The following is a 20,426-nucleotide window of genomic DNA, read 5'->3' on the forward strand; positions in this document are numbered from 1 at the left end:
GGAAAAGGAAAGCGAGGGCTCTCAAGTGATAAGTGAAAGGAAACTATTCCCACTAATGGCTGCCCTTAAAAGGCAATAGATGTAGAAGCAGACAAGTAACCTTGCTTGGCAGACATCTGTGAGGTTTTAATTATTCGCATTCCTTTTTTTCAACATGAACTGTGCCAGCTGTTAAACTCCAAATTCACATGTAGCGGACTAAATAATGGGTTATGATATAACATCTGCATTCAATAATTAGTGCTTCGATTAATGGTCACTGGTCATCAATACTCAAAATTGTAGGTGTTTAACCAAGCAAAGGTCATGAAAGCGTGCATCCCATTACTAACAACAAAAGCAATCTTTCTTCTGCATTTGCTATGTGTGTTCCCTTGCTAATGCTGTCTATTCGTATGAACGAGCTGTGAGAAAATGCCATTCGGCACACGTGATCGACTGTGATTTGGCAAGGACAGATCTCGAGAACTACGCTGCATTTTCTTAAAATCCCAAGGGCATCTTAAAATAGCTTTCGCGTCTATAAATAAAATTAATGTTATTTTTAAAGTTGAGGGGTTATTTAAATTAATGTAAAAAAAACCTCACTAGTTATTGAAAATAACAAAGTGCTGCTCAATGACAAATACTTGTGTGGTGTTTCAATTTTGATGTTAGTCCAGAAACATGGTAGGTGTTTCTTTTACAGAAATGCTGAAAATGAAGGAAATGGGCAAATGTGTGGAATATGATACATGTGAATATTTAGTACTAGCCCTACACTGGATATACACGTGCCCATAAATGTGGATTATGCACAAATCAGTCCTTCCTAAAGGGTAATTATATAATGGAGCTTACTATAAAATGTGAATACTATATATATTATATATATATATATATATATATATATATATATATATATATACACACACACAAGTAATTGAGTATATATATATATATATATTTCATATTCCAGTACTACACTTGTCATGCTCTCAAAGGTGATGAATGTTAACACTTTTATAACTAAATGCAGCATCATATACATAATAATAATATACATAATAATTTATCAGTAGTTGAATGCCTAAAGCCTACACCTTCATATATTTTATTGCTGTAAACATTTGTCATGTGACACAAAAGCAGGCACCAATACGGCGATGTCATAAAAAACTAAAATAATCTCAAACGCTTCTGTGTAGCTTTTACTTGATTAAACCTTCAGAGGAAGGACTGAAAGAAAAGATCTGTTTGGGTTTATTTAGTTTACTAGGGAGTGTAGCTAATGTTTTGTCTTTTTTGGAACCTCACCTTGAAAAATAGGGGAAATAGGGCACTGTAGTTGGAGTTTGTGAATTATCGTATATATTTTATTAGAAAATGTGCTGATTGTTGCATTTGTACTGATTCTCGGGCATAGTCCTTTTTTTATTATTGTGCGAGTCCACATAGCACTCATGGGTTATAAGGGGGTGGGTGGGTTAGATTTTGTTATCTCAATTACATAATACAGTAAACTTTCGGGGGGATTTCAGGCAGGACAGGTGCCCTATTGCAACGTTTTAGAACAGATCTGTCTGTCTATCTGTTCACTTCTTATATATAAACGTGAGCCTTCTTTAAGCTCTTTTCTGTTAATTATGCACTGTTACTATAACAAGGTTGTCTGCTGTAAGTGTTAAAATATAAACTAATTATCATTTGTGTTTGGCTTTTGGCGTCAACCTAAAATATACTAAGTTGTATACATGATAGATAAAGATAAAAATGTGTATATGATATAAATAACAAGCATATCGACAGTTGCTTTGAACATGTATTTTAAGCAAGCATAGGCCTATCCTACCCAAACTTGTTAGAACGAACATTTGTTATTGTAAGTCATTCTAGAACAGAGGGTTTCGCCAATAATAATACTCAAGGCTTACGCTCAGGTCAGGATCTAATTATATAGATACCTAAACACAGAAATGAAAATCTTAATAGCCAATCTGATTAATTACATGCCTGTGCTAACCGTAGCGTAAATTGAGTATTGGAACTGAGCCCTATGTCCTAGAGCAGGGGCGTCCAAGTTTTTTCTGCAGTGGGCCACTTCATCAGAATTGTATCCGTGCGCGGGCCGCACTCATTTTTCACTGTGAGAAAATATGGCCTTTAATAAAATATGCAGATTAAAATAAAGTAAATGACACAAAACCTTTACTTTTCCTCTCACTGATTTCTGGGCCTGGAAAGTTTTGTGACTACAAATTCAGGATTCGTGATAAGTAAAAATAAGATAGTTCTATTTATTTTAGGGATGCACTAAAATGAAAATCTGGAGCAAAACCGAAAATTCAGGGTTCACTTAGCCGAAACTGAAAGTGACCCCCCACACACTTTTAATAAAAGTAAGTTACACACCAAAATTGTACAAAAAATTATATATTATGATTGTTAACAGCAATCTCAGGCATACCAGCATGTACTGGTTGGCTGGGCATTGTATTTTTTGTCCAATTTTAGTGTGTAACCACGCTTTTATTAAAAGTAACACACCACAATTGGACAAAAAAAATCAACAATATGACTATGATAGGAGTGTGATTGCCAACTGCAAACACACTCTTTTTATATCCAGGCAACCAGTAAATGCTGGAACCTAGGCATGATGGGACTGTGATTGCTGTTAGCAGATTGCTGTTAGCTGTTAGCAATCACACTCCTATCATCCCAAGTCAGCCAGTACATGCTGGTACAGGGTGGCTGCAAGTGCAGACCCCATACTGCTGGCAGCATCAATACACAAGGGGGCAGCTAGCTAGGTTTCAGCATGTACTGGCTGACTTGGCATGATAGGAGTGGGATTGTTAACAGCAATCACAGTCCCATCATGCCTAGGTTCCAGCACTTACACATCCATGCTATCACACACACAAATTCATTCATTCACAGATTCATTCCCTCAATCAGGCATACTCATTCAAACACCCTCCCCCCACCCCCTTACCTGCACTACAGCCCTCTCAATGCCGATCACAGACTTCAGCAGGGGGCGCGGCCTCCCTCGTTCTCCCCACAGAGGAGGCAGGACTGGAGCAGAGAATAGACCCTCCCACAAGTAAGCAGCAGGGCTCTTGTGATCCTGGCTGCCGATCTCACGCGGGCCGCACCTCGAGGTCCCGCGGGCCGCATGTTGGACGCCCCTGTCCTAGAGGTTCTTCGCTATTGCTTTGTGGAGCATGTTGAAGAATCAAGACTATAATACTATTTTTTTTTTTCACGCTTGTTTTCTTACGGTTGTTGGATGTTAATAGTCACAGTGTTGCTGCTCAGGATAATTATGTCAGTAATAGCTATTATTCGTATTACTGTAAACTGTAAATCTAGTTTTGAAGTATGTCTGCCATACGCCAGTAGAAAAGAAAAAGTTTACACGTTGTATGAAGGAAAGAGGTCTTGTGAAGTTAACATAATTTGAACTGCACTTTACGTTAACATTATTACAACCTGTTATTTAAAATAACTATTTCTATAAAATATCTATTTATTGCCACTGTTGTTACTGTTTAATTACACCTAATGTATTTTAATGAGTCTTTCCTACTAATGAGCAGTTTAATCACAATCTTAGAACATTTCTGAGGAACTTTGATACTTTAGACTGGGGCAATAAGGGGCATTATTAAAAATAGTTTAAGGAAAATTATAATGAGGCAATTTATACATTTTATCAGCTTTCATTTTGAAGAACATAGTTGAATTTAGTTGTATCCATTGATGAAGGTGCTGCGCTGCCATTAAACATTTTTAACAGGCTTCATCGTGAGATGTGTTCATGGGAGGGGGACTGCTGTGACCAAACTCTGAGCCTCAAAGGCAACAAGACTTTTGCACATACAGTAATTTGGTGAAAAATGCCTATGGCATCTAGTGTAGAGGCAGAAAGCCGGTCGCACAGATCTCTTTGTATGCTCTCTAATGCATCAGTTTCAGGGACTGTGCTGGAGCTTGGTATATGAGATAACTCCATTTGCGGCAGGTGGAGTGCCCCCTAAGGGAACAGTAGAAGCAAGCATGGTAGCACATCTCTACCTTTCCCATACTAGTTACTAAAGAGAACCATGCCTCGTCTCTCCCTGTATTTAATTGATTGGGTGGAAATCAAAGCCGTAGCACATGGCCCCCCTGCTACTTATGTGTATTAGTGATTGAGTGGCTTGTATGTTATGTAGGAATGAGTATATATACTATTTATTGATGGATAAGAGTAATTTGGCTATTCTAGGTTGCCATTTTTCTTATTTCCTGGTGTAACATTGAGTTTCTTTACTGCCCCTACCTAGTATATCTGTTCTTGTATTTAAGAGCAGGATTAATTTTTGGACATGCCCATATTGTCAAAGGTATTTGTTATTTTGCTTGCTTGCTATGGACGTTTAATTCCACCTTTCTGTGTTTGTTTTCTTGTCCCCTTTCATTGTTGGACCTTCTGTTTTCCTTGTCATTGATAATGGTATTTGCAGATATATTACCCCTGAGACCATAGCAGCAGCTGAGGTGCTTTATGCAGCTGCTATTAGCAAGAGGGTCAGCTGAGAAACCATCTGATGTATACCTACACATTATCACAGGGGTTTCTTCCTGTAGTAAACCTTGCTGTGGCTCAGTCTCAATCACCTAGTCTGACACTTTGATTAACGGAAACCAACCATGATTTCATTAGCATTGTCATGAAGAACCCGCTCAGTGTGGTCAGAGCAAGTATTTGCTAATGCTAACATACAGTACTGTATTGTATGCTATTTTTTTCCAAAATAATTTTCCCTTAAGGCCAGTGGTCAATAACTCAAATGCATGCTGATGTGTGCATACTGGACTTTAATAGTAGTCACCTACACAGCATGTGGCCACACAATTGGATTGGCCCTATGAGCGTTGGTAATGGTAAATGGGAAGGTGATATCAGGCTCCACCAGACATTACTCAGTTACTGCACTTATTGGCCGTTCGGAGGGCAAAATAAGGTTTAAGGTTTGAGGTTTTTACTAAATGAGAAAAAAGGCAAACTAACTGGGCCAAGTAGTTGTTATCTACTGTCAAAATCTTTGTTTCTATCTGTTTTTTAGGGGGGGGGGGGGTTGGAAGCAAGTGATTCCCACTAGGATCTTCATAAAAGCCTACAAATACTGGGATAATATGTGGTATTGTAACACAAGGCTTCTAGATAGAATACTTGTATAAAAGACTGATTTATTGTGCAAAAGTTAATGGTCAGTTCCAGTTACCCTAAGAATCTTGATGACTTCATACTGCTGAACTGTTAAACCTGGATTACAAGGATTACTTGATTGGCTGTTAACTATGATGCAGTAGCATGACATTTCAGGTCCAAATTGTTAACAAAACATAGACATCGGTCATTTAAGGGTTAAAACTGTGACCCTTTTAAAACAACTTGAATAAGGAGGGACTTTTATGAAAGATTTGGGGGGGGAATCTAACCAATACATGCATATCTTGCAAACTTGTCTTAAGTTGATGTACGTTGTTTATATTTTGTCTTTTATTGTCTTTAAATTATGTTTGTTAAAATCATTTTATGTGTGCAGTTGTCTTATGTTTCTTTTTTAAATTTCCTTAGATGCATTATGTAAAATCAAGAAAATAAACTATTTTTTTTACCGATTACAAACTTGCAGATGGTTTTCTATTTGATTATGAGTTATGTGTAACTAACCGATACAAATATCCTCTACCATATACTTACATTGCTAAGCTTATTCATATATATATATATATCTATATCTCTCTCTCTCTCTCTCTCTATATATATATATATATATATATGTGTGTGTATTATAAAAGGAGGTAATTAACAAGGCTACACCTACATAATTTACACTGTTTCAGGCAACGGCTACCTTTAGGTGCTATTAATGCTACAATGGTCTCCAAAATAATTGCTTTTTTATTTATTTAACTACAGCTTACTTACTCTTTAGTGCTGCAAAATGAGCCTCATGGCTTCCATTTGAAGAGTGGCATATCCAGGTGAGCAAGACACCTAAAACATTAATTAATAAACTGTTGTATGATTATTCCACACATAGGAGTACTTCAAAGAAACATTTGTTCACTTGGACCATTACAAAGAATCATCTTGCTCGGCCTCCTGCGAGATACTTACCACACCCACTGCTTCCCTCCCAGATGTTCATCATAACCAGTTCTTCATGGTCGGTCACTGACACTGCATGTCGGACAGTTACATTTCCGTGCGCACAGCACAGCGAGGGAGTTAGAGGCCACAATAGTAGCCGGATGTGGCCTGTAGCTCCCTCACTGTGCTGCATGCCTAGAAATGACATCTCTTTGCAGGCCACAGTGTCAGTGAGGGAGCTACAGGAAGTAGTACTTGCCACATCCTGCATCCTCACAGCAATGGAGCAATCTACACATCTAATACTTTAACTAGGTAGACCTATATTTTGTTTTGTTTTTATGGAGACAAATTAAGCTAGGTTATGGAAAACTGTGCATCCAATCATGATATATATTAACCCCTTCGTGACAAAGGCTGATTTTACTTTTTGTACCCTTCGTGACAATGGCCGTTTTAACATTTCTGCGCTGCTCGTGTTTAGTTGTAATTTTCTTCTTTCCCGTTTACTGAACCCACACACATTAGATATTGTTTTTTTCAGGACAAGAAGGGCTTTCTTTAGATGACATTGTTTTGATTGTATCATATTATTTACTACTAAAAAAAGTATAAAATATGGTGAAACATTTAGAAAAAAATGACTGTTTCTAACTTTTAGTTGAAAAATCTTTTACTCATCTATAAAAGGTAATGAAAAAACCTGCTAAATGGATTCTACTATTTGTCCTGAGTTTAGAAATACCCAATGTTTTTATGTTTTTTTGCTTTTTTCTACCCATTATGGGGCAATAAGTACAGGTAGCGTTTTGCTATTTCAAAGCCATTTTTTCCAAATCTGGTCATTCTTCCCCTCATGTGCCATTTCGGGTATCTTTGAACCCGGCCAATGCAATTTACCCCATCAAATCATATATTTTTGAACCCAGGGTATTCCAAATGCTAGTATTTTAACTCTTTCCATGCACCATATCTACCACCAGTTTTTGTCAAACTTTGTGGTAGTCATTTTTTTGCATTTGTTTTGTCACACACATTTTACTTCAGATATGAATTAAAAGGTTCTCGTTTATGTCACTATCACAAAACACCCCAATATGTGTTCAGCAACATCTCCTGAGTACAGCGATACCTCACATGAATGATTTTGCCTGGCTGTTTGGGGGCAAAAGGGCCACATTTGGGGCATGCGCATTTTTCAATGTTGAACTTTGGCATTTGGGGATCCACTGCCCATGCCCCATTTGGTACATCTTTGAGCCGGGCCATTTCAGTGTGCCCAATAAACCCATATATTTTTGAAAACTAGACACCCCAGGGTATTTCAAATGCTAGTATTTTAACTCTTTCCATGCACCATATCTACCACCAGTCTTTGTCAAACTTTGTGGTAGTCATTTTTTTGCATTTGGTTTTCCACACACATTTTACTTCAGGTATGAATTAAAAAGTTCTCGTATATGTCACTATCACAAAACACCCCAATATGTGTTCAGCAACATCTCCTGAGTACAGCGATACCTCACATGAAGGATTTTGCCTGGCCGTTTGGGGGCAAAAGGGCCACATTTGGGGCATGCGCATTTTTCAATGTTGAACTTTGGCATTTGGGGATCCACTGCCCATGCCCTATTTGGTACATCTTTGAGCCGGGCCATTTCAGTGTGCCCAACAAAACCATATATTTTTCAAAACTAGACACCACAGGGTATTTTAAATGCTGGTATTTTAACTCTTTGCATGCACACATTTTACCACCAGCATGTTTTCAAAGTTTGCAGTAGTATTTTTGTGTGTGTATTTTTCCCACACACACCTACTTTATGTATGAATTTACAGCTCCTGGTATATGCCGCTGTCACACGACACCCCATAATGTGTTCAGCAACATCTCCTGAGTGCAGTGATATCCCACATGCATGGGTGTGTCATTTTTGTGGGAACTAAAAGGCCACATTTGGTACGTGTGCATTTTTCTAATTGGAAATTAGGTGTGTGGCCATCCTTCCCCCGGTGTTAATTGGGACGTTGTTGAACCCGGCCAATTCAATTTACCCCATCAAATCATACCTTTTTTAAAAGTGGACACCCCACGGGCATTTAATATGCCAGTATTTTAACTCTTTCCATGCGAGAATTGTTTTAAGCTAATATGCTAATTTTAGGACTTGCTCACAAAAATATATTTTTTATATATATATATTTATTTTTTTTCTTTTTAAAAAAAATTTTTTAACATTTTTTTTTAACTTGGAGGTTCCCCTGATAGTGACATCAGTGGGAAATGATTTTTACATTTTACTAGTTTTTTACTATTTTTTTTCTAATTATTATAAATTTTATTTTATTTTTTAATTTATTTTTACTAATCACTGTGATTAGAAAGCTGGCTTCCATTGACTTGCATGGTGAATGCAGTACCTGTATTCAACCTGCAAGTGGAGCCAAAGTTCTCTAGATGGTCTGGACTGTCTAGCGAACTTTTAAAATTTGTTTGTTCCTGTTACAGGGCAGCGGCCATCTTGCTTGATGGCGAAGATCATCGGCAGCTGCGGCTGTGACCGCTCTCCGGAGCGGTCACAGCCCATCGAAAGGTAAGTGTTTGGTGTCGCTGGATGCCTCCTGATCGAGGCATTCCAGCGACACCATTTAAGTTTAGGAGGCGATCGTCGATCGCCTCCTAAACGCTTTTAATACGGGCGTCCGCCGCCATACAAAGTATGGCGGATGTTGACGCCCCGTGGAGGGGCCAGAGATGGCCCCTTCGTTCCGATAGCGGCGTTGCTGAATGCCTCGAGGTCGAGGCATTCAGCAACGTTTTTTGGGTGCAGAAAGCGAAAACAGATCGCTTTCTGCACCCGTTTAAAGACGTGCCGGTCCTGGCACGTCAATTGTCGTAAAGCACATGCTTTTCCGTGTCGTGCCAGGACCGGCAATTGTCGTTAAGGGGTTAAACAAAACCTTCATTCGTTTCAATAAGAAAAAGGACACTATATGACCAAAAGTATGCAGATACCTGACCTCCTCACCCCTATGAGTTTGTTGGACATCCCATTGCGAAACCATGGGCATTAATATGGAGTAGACCTACCCTTTGTGGTTCTGACACCCTTTACTCTTCTCAATATTTTGGAGAGTGTCTGTGGAAACTTGTGTAGACATCAGGCTGTACATGAGAACGGCCATGTTGTTGCCACATCATATTGTGCTGCTTCGCACAAAATTTTTTTAGCCTTACAGAGGACTGCATGGTTGCAAAACGTCAGTAGCACTAAACATTCATACGAGGTGTGCTGAAACAAAGACATCAGATTGCAGTCTTTACTGAAGGATCATGGGGAACAAATAAATGTCCTGTCCAGGCCTTTGGTGCAACACAAAAATTCAATAAAAGAATAACAGAAGTGGTATTGTATTTTTCAGGTGCTGGATTGTGGTTTTATACCAGATATAACACAGGTACAACTGCATTTATTATTCATTAGAGCTATCTCACGAACTATTCAAATACAATGTAAACATGTGACGGAAATATGATTGAAACTAGGTCAACTAAAGGCACCCTAGAAGAGCATTCAGTCCATCAAGATATCAGACCAAACCTAGGGCATTAAAACCCCCAGAAGCCAACTTGCTCTCCACAAGTGTATAGACAGTCATGTTGTGGCTTTCCTTTCAATGAGCACGTTCAGAGAGGTTTTTACTTTTTGAAGCACTTTACCTAAAGGAACACTCCAGTTGTGCTACCTTTAAATTGTTCTGATATTCCTTTTGCACATGCACTGGGCATTCTGCAGATAAAATGCCATATTTACCCTGCCTCCAGCTACTCTTCGGGTGAGAACTTATCTCCCAGCTTTTGATACTTAACCACCCGTCAGCTTGAGCACTGTCTCAGAGAACACAGCAGGAGGGAATCCGCTTCAACAAACTAATCTTTAGCAAGAAATGTTGGATCACAGAGGAGGACAGCTGCAGCAACAGTGTCAGTGCTGCAGCTTCCAAGTCTGGCAAATCCTTTTGTTGTTGATTTTAAGAAGTCACATGGTTACAGCTTACTTGAGCCCTTTTATGACCATGGACAAAAGGGGATACGTCACACAAAACTGGTACTTGAGGACCAAAGACATACCGCCTACCTTATGGACTTTTTTGGTACTAAATCGTTGTCAGTGAATGGGAGATCCGGTTGCAAACTGATTTCCCCTCTTGACAGCTGGGGTGCTGGGCCTGTAATGTAAAGAAAGCCAAAGTCCTAAAGGCGCTGCATATCACAAAAACACCACAATAGAGAAGTAAAAGCAGACATAATTCATTTGAAATAGCACACACTTACAGTGCATAAGATAAAGTATTTCCAATGTAAAGCAGATGCAAAATATTAGGTTGGATGGACTCTTGCCTTAGAAAGGAGCAACACAGTATTCAAATGTGATATAGCACTCTGTTCCTCCCTGGTATGTCTGCTCTACTCGATTAATCCACAGGTGAAGGGGGAATATTAATCAGAAAAACTCCCATCCAAAAGAAAAAACAAGAGAGGGTGGTGCGGAGTAAACGCAAATTGACAGATGTTTATTAGGGTAAAAAATAAGCAATGTCTGCTTACACATAGGTGTAAGTCCGTGCACATCAGTCAGTGGTGAAAACCGCTTCTCGCGAGGCCCCCTGATGTTGGATACTCAGAATCCACTGAACTCCATCTGCAGTAAACAGGGCTGCCATAGTATCTCAATAGATCCTGGTGGATTCGATAGTACAAATTGGAACTCCTTTGACTCGTACTCTATATGTTTTGTTTCCACTGAATTTGTGCCCATTCAGCCAAAAGAGCGTTTGTGTGGTCAGGCACTGACGTTGGCTCCATTTTAATTCATCCCAAAGACGTTTTAATTGAATTTGTCCGCGACAAACTTGTCAAACCGTGTCTTTATAGACCTTTCTTTGTGCACAGGGGTTCAGTCATGGTGGAACAGGAAAGGACCTTCCCCAAACCGGTGCCACAAAGTTGTAGCATTAACTTTATCTCTCCACCAACAAACTTTACAGTAGGCTCTATTCCAGTAGGTAGCAGTCCATCAGACCTGGGAAGGGATTTTTTTTCCCTACACACCTGAGCACTCACCAGCCCTGCTCTGTGAGTGTGCATGGTCTACCGCTTTATGGCTTAGCTGTTATTACCCCTAGACACTTCTACTTCACAATATCAGCACTTACAGAGGCCCAGACAGATCTAGCAGGGCAGAAATTCCACAAACTGACTTTGGCCATGACAGCGCTACATTTAATGTCACTGAGCTCTTCAGCTCTTCAGCGCAACCCACTCTACTGCCAATGTTTGTCTATGCGTGTGATTTTTTACACCTGTTAGCATTTGGAATGGCTCAAACACCTACATTCAACAATGAGGGCTGTCCAAATACTTTTGGTCATATAGCCTATGGTCAAGTTACCTACAGACTATATGTGCAATCTACATAAAACTACACATTACCAAGGGGGTCGGGGCTCATCAGAAAAAAAAAAAAAGATTTCATTTTTGTTGCTGCTATTGATTTGGCACATGCTAAGAAACAGAAAATAAAGATTTTTATTGTTATTATTCAACTGTAACATTACACAATTTACTGTTATTTATAAAACATAACTTGACCAAAACTAAAATTGACTCAGGACACCAAGGGAAAGAGGTGTAAAAACAACCAAAAAAAAAACAAAAACCACTTCTCGACAAATGAAGACCAATTTCTGAACTTCAGTGGTCGCATTTTTACGGCTTGAGTGACGTCACCAACGCGACCGGGTTCACGCGCGGTGGTCTTATTATTGCCTGTATAACACACATCGAATGCATACCAATTAATATAACTCTCCAGATTGATCCAGTGGTGAGATGTAACTGTAATTAAGTAGGCGATGAGTTCGCGTTTTTTTCGCTGACGAAAAAAAGTGGCGCTGGTATTACCGGGTTGTTCTTCCGGCAGGCTTCGTGTTGGTCACCTAATTACAGCTGCGAGGACCCTTGGACTTCCATGCACGTCTGTTTTGAATGCACATGTTGCTGCGATGAGCGACACGGAGCATTGCATGGAGATAGTGGTGGGGTGTTACGAGCAGATACTGTTTGGATATAAAGTACAGCAACAAGGGGAGGTGTGTAGCAATTCCACTCTCGATAGCATGCATCTCTGGGTGAAGTGATAAATGTCTGCATTTAATTAACGTATATACATCTAAACAGAACGAGTGGTGAATTACTAGAGAGCCGTATGTATTATTTTTACCGTATTTTGTAATGTTTTATATAGCGCCATCATATTCTGCAGCGCTGTACAATGACAGCTCTACAAAACCTGTAAAAATCTCTCCTGCAATGAATTTTAGGAATTCACATTCTAAATATTTATTTTTTTCTGTTGAAAGGCGCGTTTACTAGCAAGGCTTAGATGTCTCTTGGAATGCGTGAAAATATGTTATAGATGACCTCCTCAGAGCGTAGGATTGCAGAGCTGTTAATGGCATACAATACAAAGTAGCTGATGATCTGTAGAAATAATGAAATGTAACAATATTAAATATCTCCCCCCCCCCCCCGTAGCAATGGTTGGCCACAGCCGATTTCACACATCACGCGCACACTGCTTCCCTGTCTGTGGTGGCTGTAAATAACAGGTTTGTGGCCACTGGAAGCAAAGATGAAACCATCCAGATTTATGACATGAAGAAGAAAGTTGAACACGGATCCTTGTTGCATCACAACGGTAATGTGATTTTCAAATGAACTACATTTTAACGTATTTAAATAAATACATTTGGTGAGTAACTAAAACTTTTTGTATTCCATTTGGATGACTCCGTTGGTAGGATTCAAATGATCTTGACACTTAAAAAGCTTGTGATTGTTGATTTTGCAGTTCATATGCCCTCTGCACTTTTTTTTTTTTTGAGGTTTGATGGTGGAGGTGTCAGAATGAAACATTAATACAGCTAATTCAAGTGGCAAGCACAGTTTGAAAGCTGGCTTAGTGCCATAACACAGTCATTTTATGTACGCACAGCCTTTGTGATACCTGTTCTTACATATACCTCTATTTCTCTTATATCTTTAGGTACAATCACATGCTTGGAGTTCTATGGTAACACGCACCTGCTGAGCGGGGCTGAGGATGGCTTGATTTGTGTTTGGAACACTAAGAAGTGGGAATGCCAGCATTCATTTAAAGCTCACAAGTGAGTTATGCTCTGCATGCATAGCAGATCTGTAAACACGTGATCTTTCTTTTGGGTATAACGAAACTTGTAAAGTTTCTACTGACCGTACTCTTGATTTTGGTGGTATATTTCAACTAGGATGAATAGCATTGCTGTATAAATTGTGAGATATATGAAGCTTCTCTCTTGTGTTTGAGCTAAGAAGAGTTTCCCCAATGGTTTCATGCCTATTTGGGCTATGACTATCATCTGTAATACTGCTGCTGTTCCAGCATTTATATCATTTTGAGTGGTGTTTTTTTTTTATTAATTGGTTTTGTTTCCCTGAATTCTCTGTAGGGGACATGTGCTGTCTCTTTCTATTCACCCTTCAGGAAAGTTAGCATTATCCGTTGGAACAGACAAAACCTTACGGTGAGTACAATAAAGCTTTGCTAGATGGAATCCTGTAATTTCTTTTCTATGTTTCAAACTCCAGGCCTCAAGGGCTGCTGAAAGCCCAGGAGTTTGATACCATTTAGTGTTGAATCTTAGTGACATTTATTCACTCAGGGTGGGTTTGCTGGGATGTTGAGCATTTCACCTCCCTCACATCACCCTGCATTACACCAGCTAGTTTCTCCAACAAGAAGGGCTGAGCTGGCCCTGTATAAAGCATAATTGCATGTAAGAAGGCTTTTAAGAAATCAATTAAGCTTCATACAGGGCCAGATAAAGTTTTTAATAGGAAAGCTGGGTTTGACCCTTCACAATGGAAATGAATGCTTTAGATAGTATACACTGTTGTGTTAAGCCAGGTGTACAGGATTCCTCTTCCATAGCACCTGCAGGCCTTTAGTATAACATCCCTGGTTAAGATTAAATGCACCTTATATCTGCACAACTATGTTCATCATTATTCTTCATATTTTTCTAAATAGGTTTGGAGGCTGTGTGTGAGAACCAGGTTTCGTGGCATGTGAAGCCGAACTTGCCAAACTAGCAGTTTTACTGTCCTAAACCATTCTCTCATTCTTCTTTGTAACGCACCCGGAAATGATTTTATTTTGTCTGTAACATTGTTATTTTTCTTCCATACAGAACATGGAATCTAGTTGAAGGCCGTTCTGCTTTTATTAAGAACATCAAACAAAGTGAGTGAAGTTAGCTGTATCCCAGTTGTCTAAAAAAAATAAAATATGAAAATGTGACTTTTCTTGATGTTTGCATAAATATTCATGTGCACTGCATGGGTATTCTGACATGCCTGTATAAAGGTATTCTTGTATCGGCAACCACTGCCCACCAAGTATTTTGTTACTATTTTCTGTGCCTTTATGGCTTATTGTGATTATTACATATATAAACTTTAAACAGTGCTCTCTGTGTTCTTTTCTGTTTGCAGATGCACACATAGTTCAGTGGTCTCCCAGTGGAGAGAAATACGCAGTAGTAATGCATGATAAACTGGACATGTACAAACTGGAAACTGCGTCAGTTATTGGCACCATTAGTAATCCCAAAAGAATCTCATCAATAGGTTTCGTTACGGTAAGGCAAGTTTACATTTATCAGCTGTGGGAACATCTCCTTTTATTATAGCGTTTAAAGACATTTCACTGTATAATACTAATATATATGCCTGTGAGTTTGAGTCTAGAACTGAGTTGCTGTCACTATTTACTCTGAATCTGGGTTCTTTTCCCCATGTCCATCTGTGAGTGACAGTGCAATAATTACATTCTTTAAGGATCTTCATCATCACTAGATTGAAGATCTTTTTCGTTTGAATTTTGTTTTTTTCACTCTCTCACATGTACTCACACTCTCTCCCAATGTCTCCCTAGCTTCTCCGTTGACCGCTTCCATGTCCCTGTCTCCTTTCCCGCAGCTTTGCTTCTTCTCTTTCCTAATCTTATGCTGCCTTTTTTATTTATTTATTTTTTACATCCACTTCTTTCTTACTCTGCTTCTCCATGAACCAGGCCTCCCGGAGCACTTCTGCAAAAGGGTGAAACCTACGGGCACACCCTCTCCCCTGATTGGAGGAATCGGGAAGAGGCTGTCCCTGTGGCTTCTCCCTTTTAATAACGCAGACAGATTTGTGGAGAATGAGAGGTGCAAAAGCGCTTCTTTCTCCACGATTCTGTATTTGTTCTGGCCTCTCGTGGTACTTCTGCAAAAAGGGCGGAATCACATGGACAGCTTCTCTCCTGTTCCTCCCTTTTGCGGAAGTGCTCCAGGAGGCCTGGTTCACAGAGAAGTGGACAAAGAAAGAAGATACAGAGAGAGAAGCTGGTAAAGAAAAGACAAATGAACAAGAAGAAGCAAAGCTACGGGAAAGGAGGCAGGGACACGTAGGGACACATTGTGAGAGAGAGTGAATGAAGGGTGCATGAACAAATTGTTGCCCAAACCCAAAGGGCAGGAAACGGAATTTGTTGTCTGAAATCAAAATAGTTTTTGTTAGCTAAAGTTCAAATTATAACTCAATATTCTGATCGTATTGCAATGTGATATGTATACTATTGGGCAACTGCCACATTCCTATATACAACATATTTATCACAACACAGGTAGAGTCTAGGAATAGATATACCTTCTTACTAAGTGATCATGGCAAATAGAGGGCGAATTAAATGATTTGATAGTGTCATATGTAATATCAGAGCTCGTAAAACACCAATTCACTGCTATTGTTATCTTCAAGATCACTGTAATGCCTTGAGCTACTTAGTAAACATCTCAATGACACTATGAGTATATGCTAGATTTAATATTTTAACAGATACAGTTTTGATTCCAGTAAATAGCATGTTGATGCATACTAAAGTACATCGTAAACCTATTTAATATGAGGTTTCAGATTTGCTTCTTTTGGTTTTCATCCCTGGCTCAATGCCATGTAATCATTTGTGCATTAAAACCTCATTTTGTGAATTAACAGGATACACTTCTAGCTGTGGCAGGAGATGAAGAGGTGATCAGACTGTATGACACAGACTCCCAAAAATGTCTGTGTGAGTTTAAAGCTCACGAAAATAGGTAAGGTCCAGTCGCCCATTCCATACCGTGTCTGATTCCTTTGGGTAAAGTACACATTTTTTGCACCGTTGAAATGTATGACCTCAACAGAGAATTTCAGTGGAGTTTAGTTTTATTCATATTTTGTCTGCCTGCTCGACTTTGTTGTTGCGGAATTGTGCCAGGGTGTTTTTATTTAAGATGCCTTTGAACACGGTGACGGTGTTATTAGAAACACTCGTTGTGTGTCAGGAAATCTGCCGGGAGTGTTCGCTGCTGTCTGTGTAGCACTTCCTGAGGTGTGTTATTACCGGCTTTGGAATTGTTTTACATGTACGCAGCAATAAGAAACAGGATGCTAATACCACAGGAGGCTGCCTGTCTCGTCATTTTACTAGCAAAGAGACACAATGCAAATTTTAGATGCATTCTGACAGTATCTGCTCTTTGGAGGTCAGAATATCCTTGCTTGGCCGCAGTCCATGGGGGGAAAACATTTCTAATCACAACTAAAAAGTACAGTTTGTAAGGAGACGGTATTCTTATGTAAAAGGTACATATATTTGTGATTACGATCTACAAGGCTGTATCTATATAACTTAAATATGCACACGTGCCTTATTCCGACTCTGATCTAGATTGTAAAACTTCTTCTGCTTTTGTAGTGGTGTGTGATTTTAAATTATTTTACTGCGTTGTATAAATAAATGTAATATTTAATGCTTGTGCATTGTGTAGTGTATATGCCTCCTCTATTCCATACTATAAACCATATAACGCGTTTGATAATCTGGTTTATGCAGATAACCAGGTGGGTTCTTTTTGTACCAGGGTGAAGAATCTGTATATGTTTCAGTTTGAAGGCTCTCCAGTGCTTGTGTCTTCATCTAGCGATGGTTATGTTAAGATGTGGAAAATAGACACCGATGAGGTGAGTCGAGCTAATGATGCCACAAATGACAATGGTGAGATTTTGTATAATTTTCAGTTTCAGATGTTAAATCTACCTGTCACAGGCCCCTTCAGTTGACAGAAGCACTGTAATAATATGATGGCAATATCATGGTTTTTTATTTTTATTTAATTCATTGGCATTTGATACAAAAGGCAGTTCAAACTATTTCGGGTATTTCTGGAATGTATCAAAAATGATAAATTAAATTTCCTATGGTTTGTATGGTACTATATGGTGTTTCTGAAAGTGTGTTGGCTTGCTTGTGCATGCACCGATCATATTGACCTTTAGGTAATTGTTCTACAAGTGTCAGCTTAATACAATTATGATGATTGAGCTAATCACGGCTCCTCCAAGCTTTAATAAATATTGTCCAGGCTCATATAGATCCTATTCCAGTAGTATGCAAGCTTCATGAAATATGCACCCTGCAAAGTCATCGCCGGATTGATTACTCTCCAAGCATGGGTTGGACAGTAGTCAATCTGGCTTCACTTTGAGCTGCGTGAGCCATAAAGACATAAGATATTCACTTAAAACGTGCAGAAATCAGATCTTGTAGGCCAGCATAAGGCCCAGCAACTGTTTGGCAATCTTGTACAATATGCTTGAGCCAAAGATGTTGGGGTTGGCCTGTTGGTTTGTAGTTAGTGGGAGAATATATGTCAGGTGGGATATTACCTACCAGAAAACCATTTTTAACCACTTGTTTTGTTTTGCTACTGTGCCCCAGGAACTATAACAAGCAGCCTGGGTAGGGCGAAGTCAGTCTCGCTTGCCTCCAGCACTGCAATTTGTAATTTAGATTCTACAGTTCCTTTGAATTATACGGATTTATCCTACTTAATGCTGGATATTGTGTGTGTGTGTGTATAAAAAATGGTGTACTATGTGCCTAAAAGCTTTTTGCTTTCTTTATAGGTGCAGACTCCCCCACCAATGCTTTGTGAAGTAAGCACATCAGCAAGGCTTACATGTGTTTCAGTGTGGCTGCCCAGGGCAGATAAAAAGGAAAGTCCCAGCAAAGATACCACTTCTCCTGCCGGTAAGAAACACATTATTAAGAAAAACTGAGAGTTGTTTCTAAGACATGTTTCTCCGGTTTGGCACATGTGATCCTTAAATTATATAGCCCCATCAACCCATTCTGGAGTTATTGATCATAGATGTTGAATATCCCATATATAGCCAAAGATTAATGGATTGCATCCATCATACGCATGAGGCCTCATTTAAAGCATTCATTTTAGGGCCCTGTTACCATGTCTGATTGTTTGATATCTGCTCTTGTCAAAGATTCTGAAAGTCCCAAGAAGAAAACAAAGATCCAAAGAGAGAGAACCGAGGAGACGGATGAACCGGAAACACAAGTTGTACAAAAAAAGAGAAAGATCGGAAATAAGCAAAAGAAGAAGAAAGAGCAGCAAAGCAAGGACTGATCTTCCGTTTCACTCTACCAATTACAACGAAATCAGTTTAACATAAGAGTTTGAGGCAGAACCGTTCACAATTGTTTTCTGACTAGAATATAATTGTAGAAAATGTGTCGAGGGATTACTGATAAAGATCTTGTGTACAACACCACACACACAAGATGTGTGCAGTGCTCAAATATACATAGTGTCTGTCCTGAGCCTCTTTGTTACTAAAACACATGGATCTTTGTCAATCATTCTTCTTGGGCCCAAAGCTCCACTGGGCTTTTCCTGAGTTAAAATTCCACGCTGCAATATTCTGGTTTGGCATCTGGTAGACGGATTATCCACACTTGTTATATATGTTATATATTTTTGTAACGTCGACTAGAGCAAACTGTGTATTTGAGTTATGGAAATAAAACATCAGCTTCCAGGAGAGTGATCATTTCTGATGGTCTTACTGCTCAGATATTTAACACATTTAGGATAACTGCTAAAAAACACATTTCATCTACACATTAGCGCTATCTGCATGTTGAACCTCAGTCTTTAACATTTAACTCTACCTTCTCGCAGGACTGTCAATCCAGACCATGAGGGTTAGAACCAGGCCAGATTTTCAGGATATCCTAGAATGAACGCTAGCAGTTTAACCAAAATCTTTTAACTGATAAAACTGAACACAAACACTAAAACCTAATCTTTATTAAACATATTAAAATACCGGTGATTAAATAGTAAAGAACGCCCTCGCTAAACCCTGAAATGAAAAGTTGCCTGGGACTAGTTAGTTCGCTCAGACTCACCTAGCGATATAATATCACTAAGCTAATCAGCTGCTAAAATGAGGAGCGTAATAAGTCTTAACGCTAGGTGTGTGTCTGCCAGGGAGACAGTATTATAATATGTTTAATAAAGATTGTTTTTGTATTTAGTACATATTTGAGATTTAATTTCCGGGTTTATTTCCCTATCATTAGAACGGGGAAGGTGACTCTTGTTTAGCTGTTGAAAGCAAGAATTTACCTAAATCCTTTTCTGCTTGAGGCCTGCAGTTATATTCATAACAGGTGCGTGGCTGTGTGCTGAGCCGTGTTTACTCAAGTTACAATATCTCAACTCAAAAGTAATTTGAATCAGTTATCTATGCCACGCAATGTTCAAAATGTAAAACAATGACACATTCAGGGAAGGGTAAATTCTAGCTGGTGAACTAGAACATGTCGAGATGTGTCACTGGCCTGATGGAGCATCCTGAGATCCGGAGGGCTGCGCTTCTACTGCATTTATAGTAATGTCAGGTTAAATATATGTGATTGAATGCTGCATTATTCAGTTATTCATGTTTTAACAGGCTTTTAGCCAGTTTTTGGGGGTGTGAAACGAGCTTTCAGTTAAGTTTCAGATATTGCATATTTTTATATGTTATCATCAAGGCAGAGTAGGGAACGTAGAACGATGTTTCTGAGTAATTGGCTATCATAGTAACATGGAAATGTAGAATTTGTTCGCATCATAATTATCAGCATTTTTTCTTCTTTCCAGCTTGCAACAAATAACTTTAAATACATCTAAATATATGTACCCCGGAGTGTTTCAAATAACTTTAAATTAAATTTGCAGATCCAAATATTAGTTTTAATTTCATGTTGGCAGCTCTAAACCTCATATGACCCAGTGTCTTTTTTAGGGGTTCCTTCCTAACATG

General features: G+C 39.0%; 1 protein-coding gene across 1 annotated transcript; it reads left to right on the forward strand.

Moving 5' to 3' along the window:
- Positions 1-12,217: 12,217 nt before the first annotated feature.
- LOC149302688 (p21-activated protein kinase-interacting protein 1-like) lies at positions 12,218-18,739 on the forward strand. Its single transcript, XM_089482311.1, has 10 exons — positions 12,218-12,283; positions 12,729-12,891; positions 13,240-13,360; positions 13,682-13,756; positions 14,423-14,475; positions 14,727-14,872; positions 16,269-16,366; positions 17,177-17,276; positions 18,222-18,334; positions 18,580-18,739. Exons 1-10 carry the CDS (start codon positions 12,218-12,220, stop codon positions 18,737-18,739), a joined length of 1,095 nt encoding a protein of 364 aa, XP_089338437.1.
- The last annotated feature ends 1,687 nt before the right edge of the window (positions 18,740-20,426 follow it).

The sequence above is a fragment of the Sceloporus occidentalis genome, unplaced genomic scaffold (genome assembly GCF_023333645.1).
Source record: "Sceloporus occidentalis isolate IW3139 unplaced genomic scaffold, rSceOcc1.0.p SCAF_18, whole genome shotgun sequence".
NCBI classification, from domain to species: domain Eukaryota; kingdom Metazoa; phylum Chordata; class Lepidosauria; order Squamata; family Phrynosomatidae; genus Sceloporus; species Sceloporus occidentalis.

Excerpts from the sequence above, each read along its gene's own strand:
- LOC149302688 (XM_089482311.1), top strand. The coding sequence starts at position 12,218 with ATGGAGATAGTGGTGGGGTGTTACGAGCAGATACTGTTTGGATATAAA. Across the intron at positions 12,284-12,728 it reads AAGTACAGCAACAAGGGGAG|CAATGGTTGGCCACAGCCGA; the intron begins GTGTGTAGCAAT and ends CCCCCCCCGTAG. Across the intron at positions 18,335-18,579 it reads AGTCCCAGCAAAGATACCAC|ATCTGCTCTTGTCAAAGATT; the intron begins TTCTCCTGCCGG and ends TGATTGTTTGAT.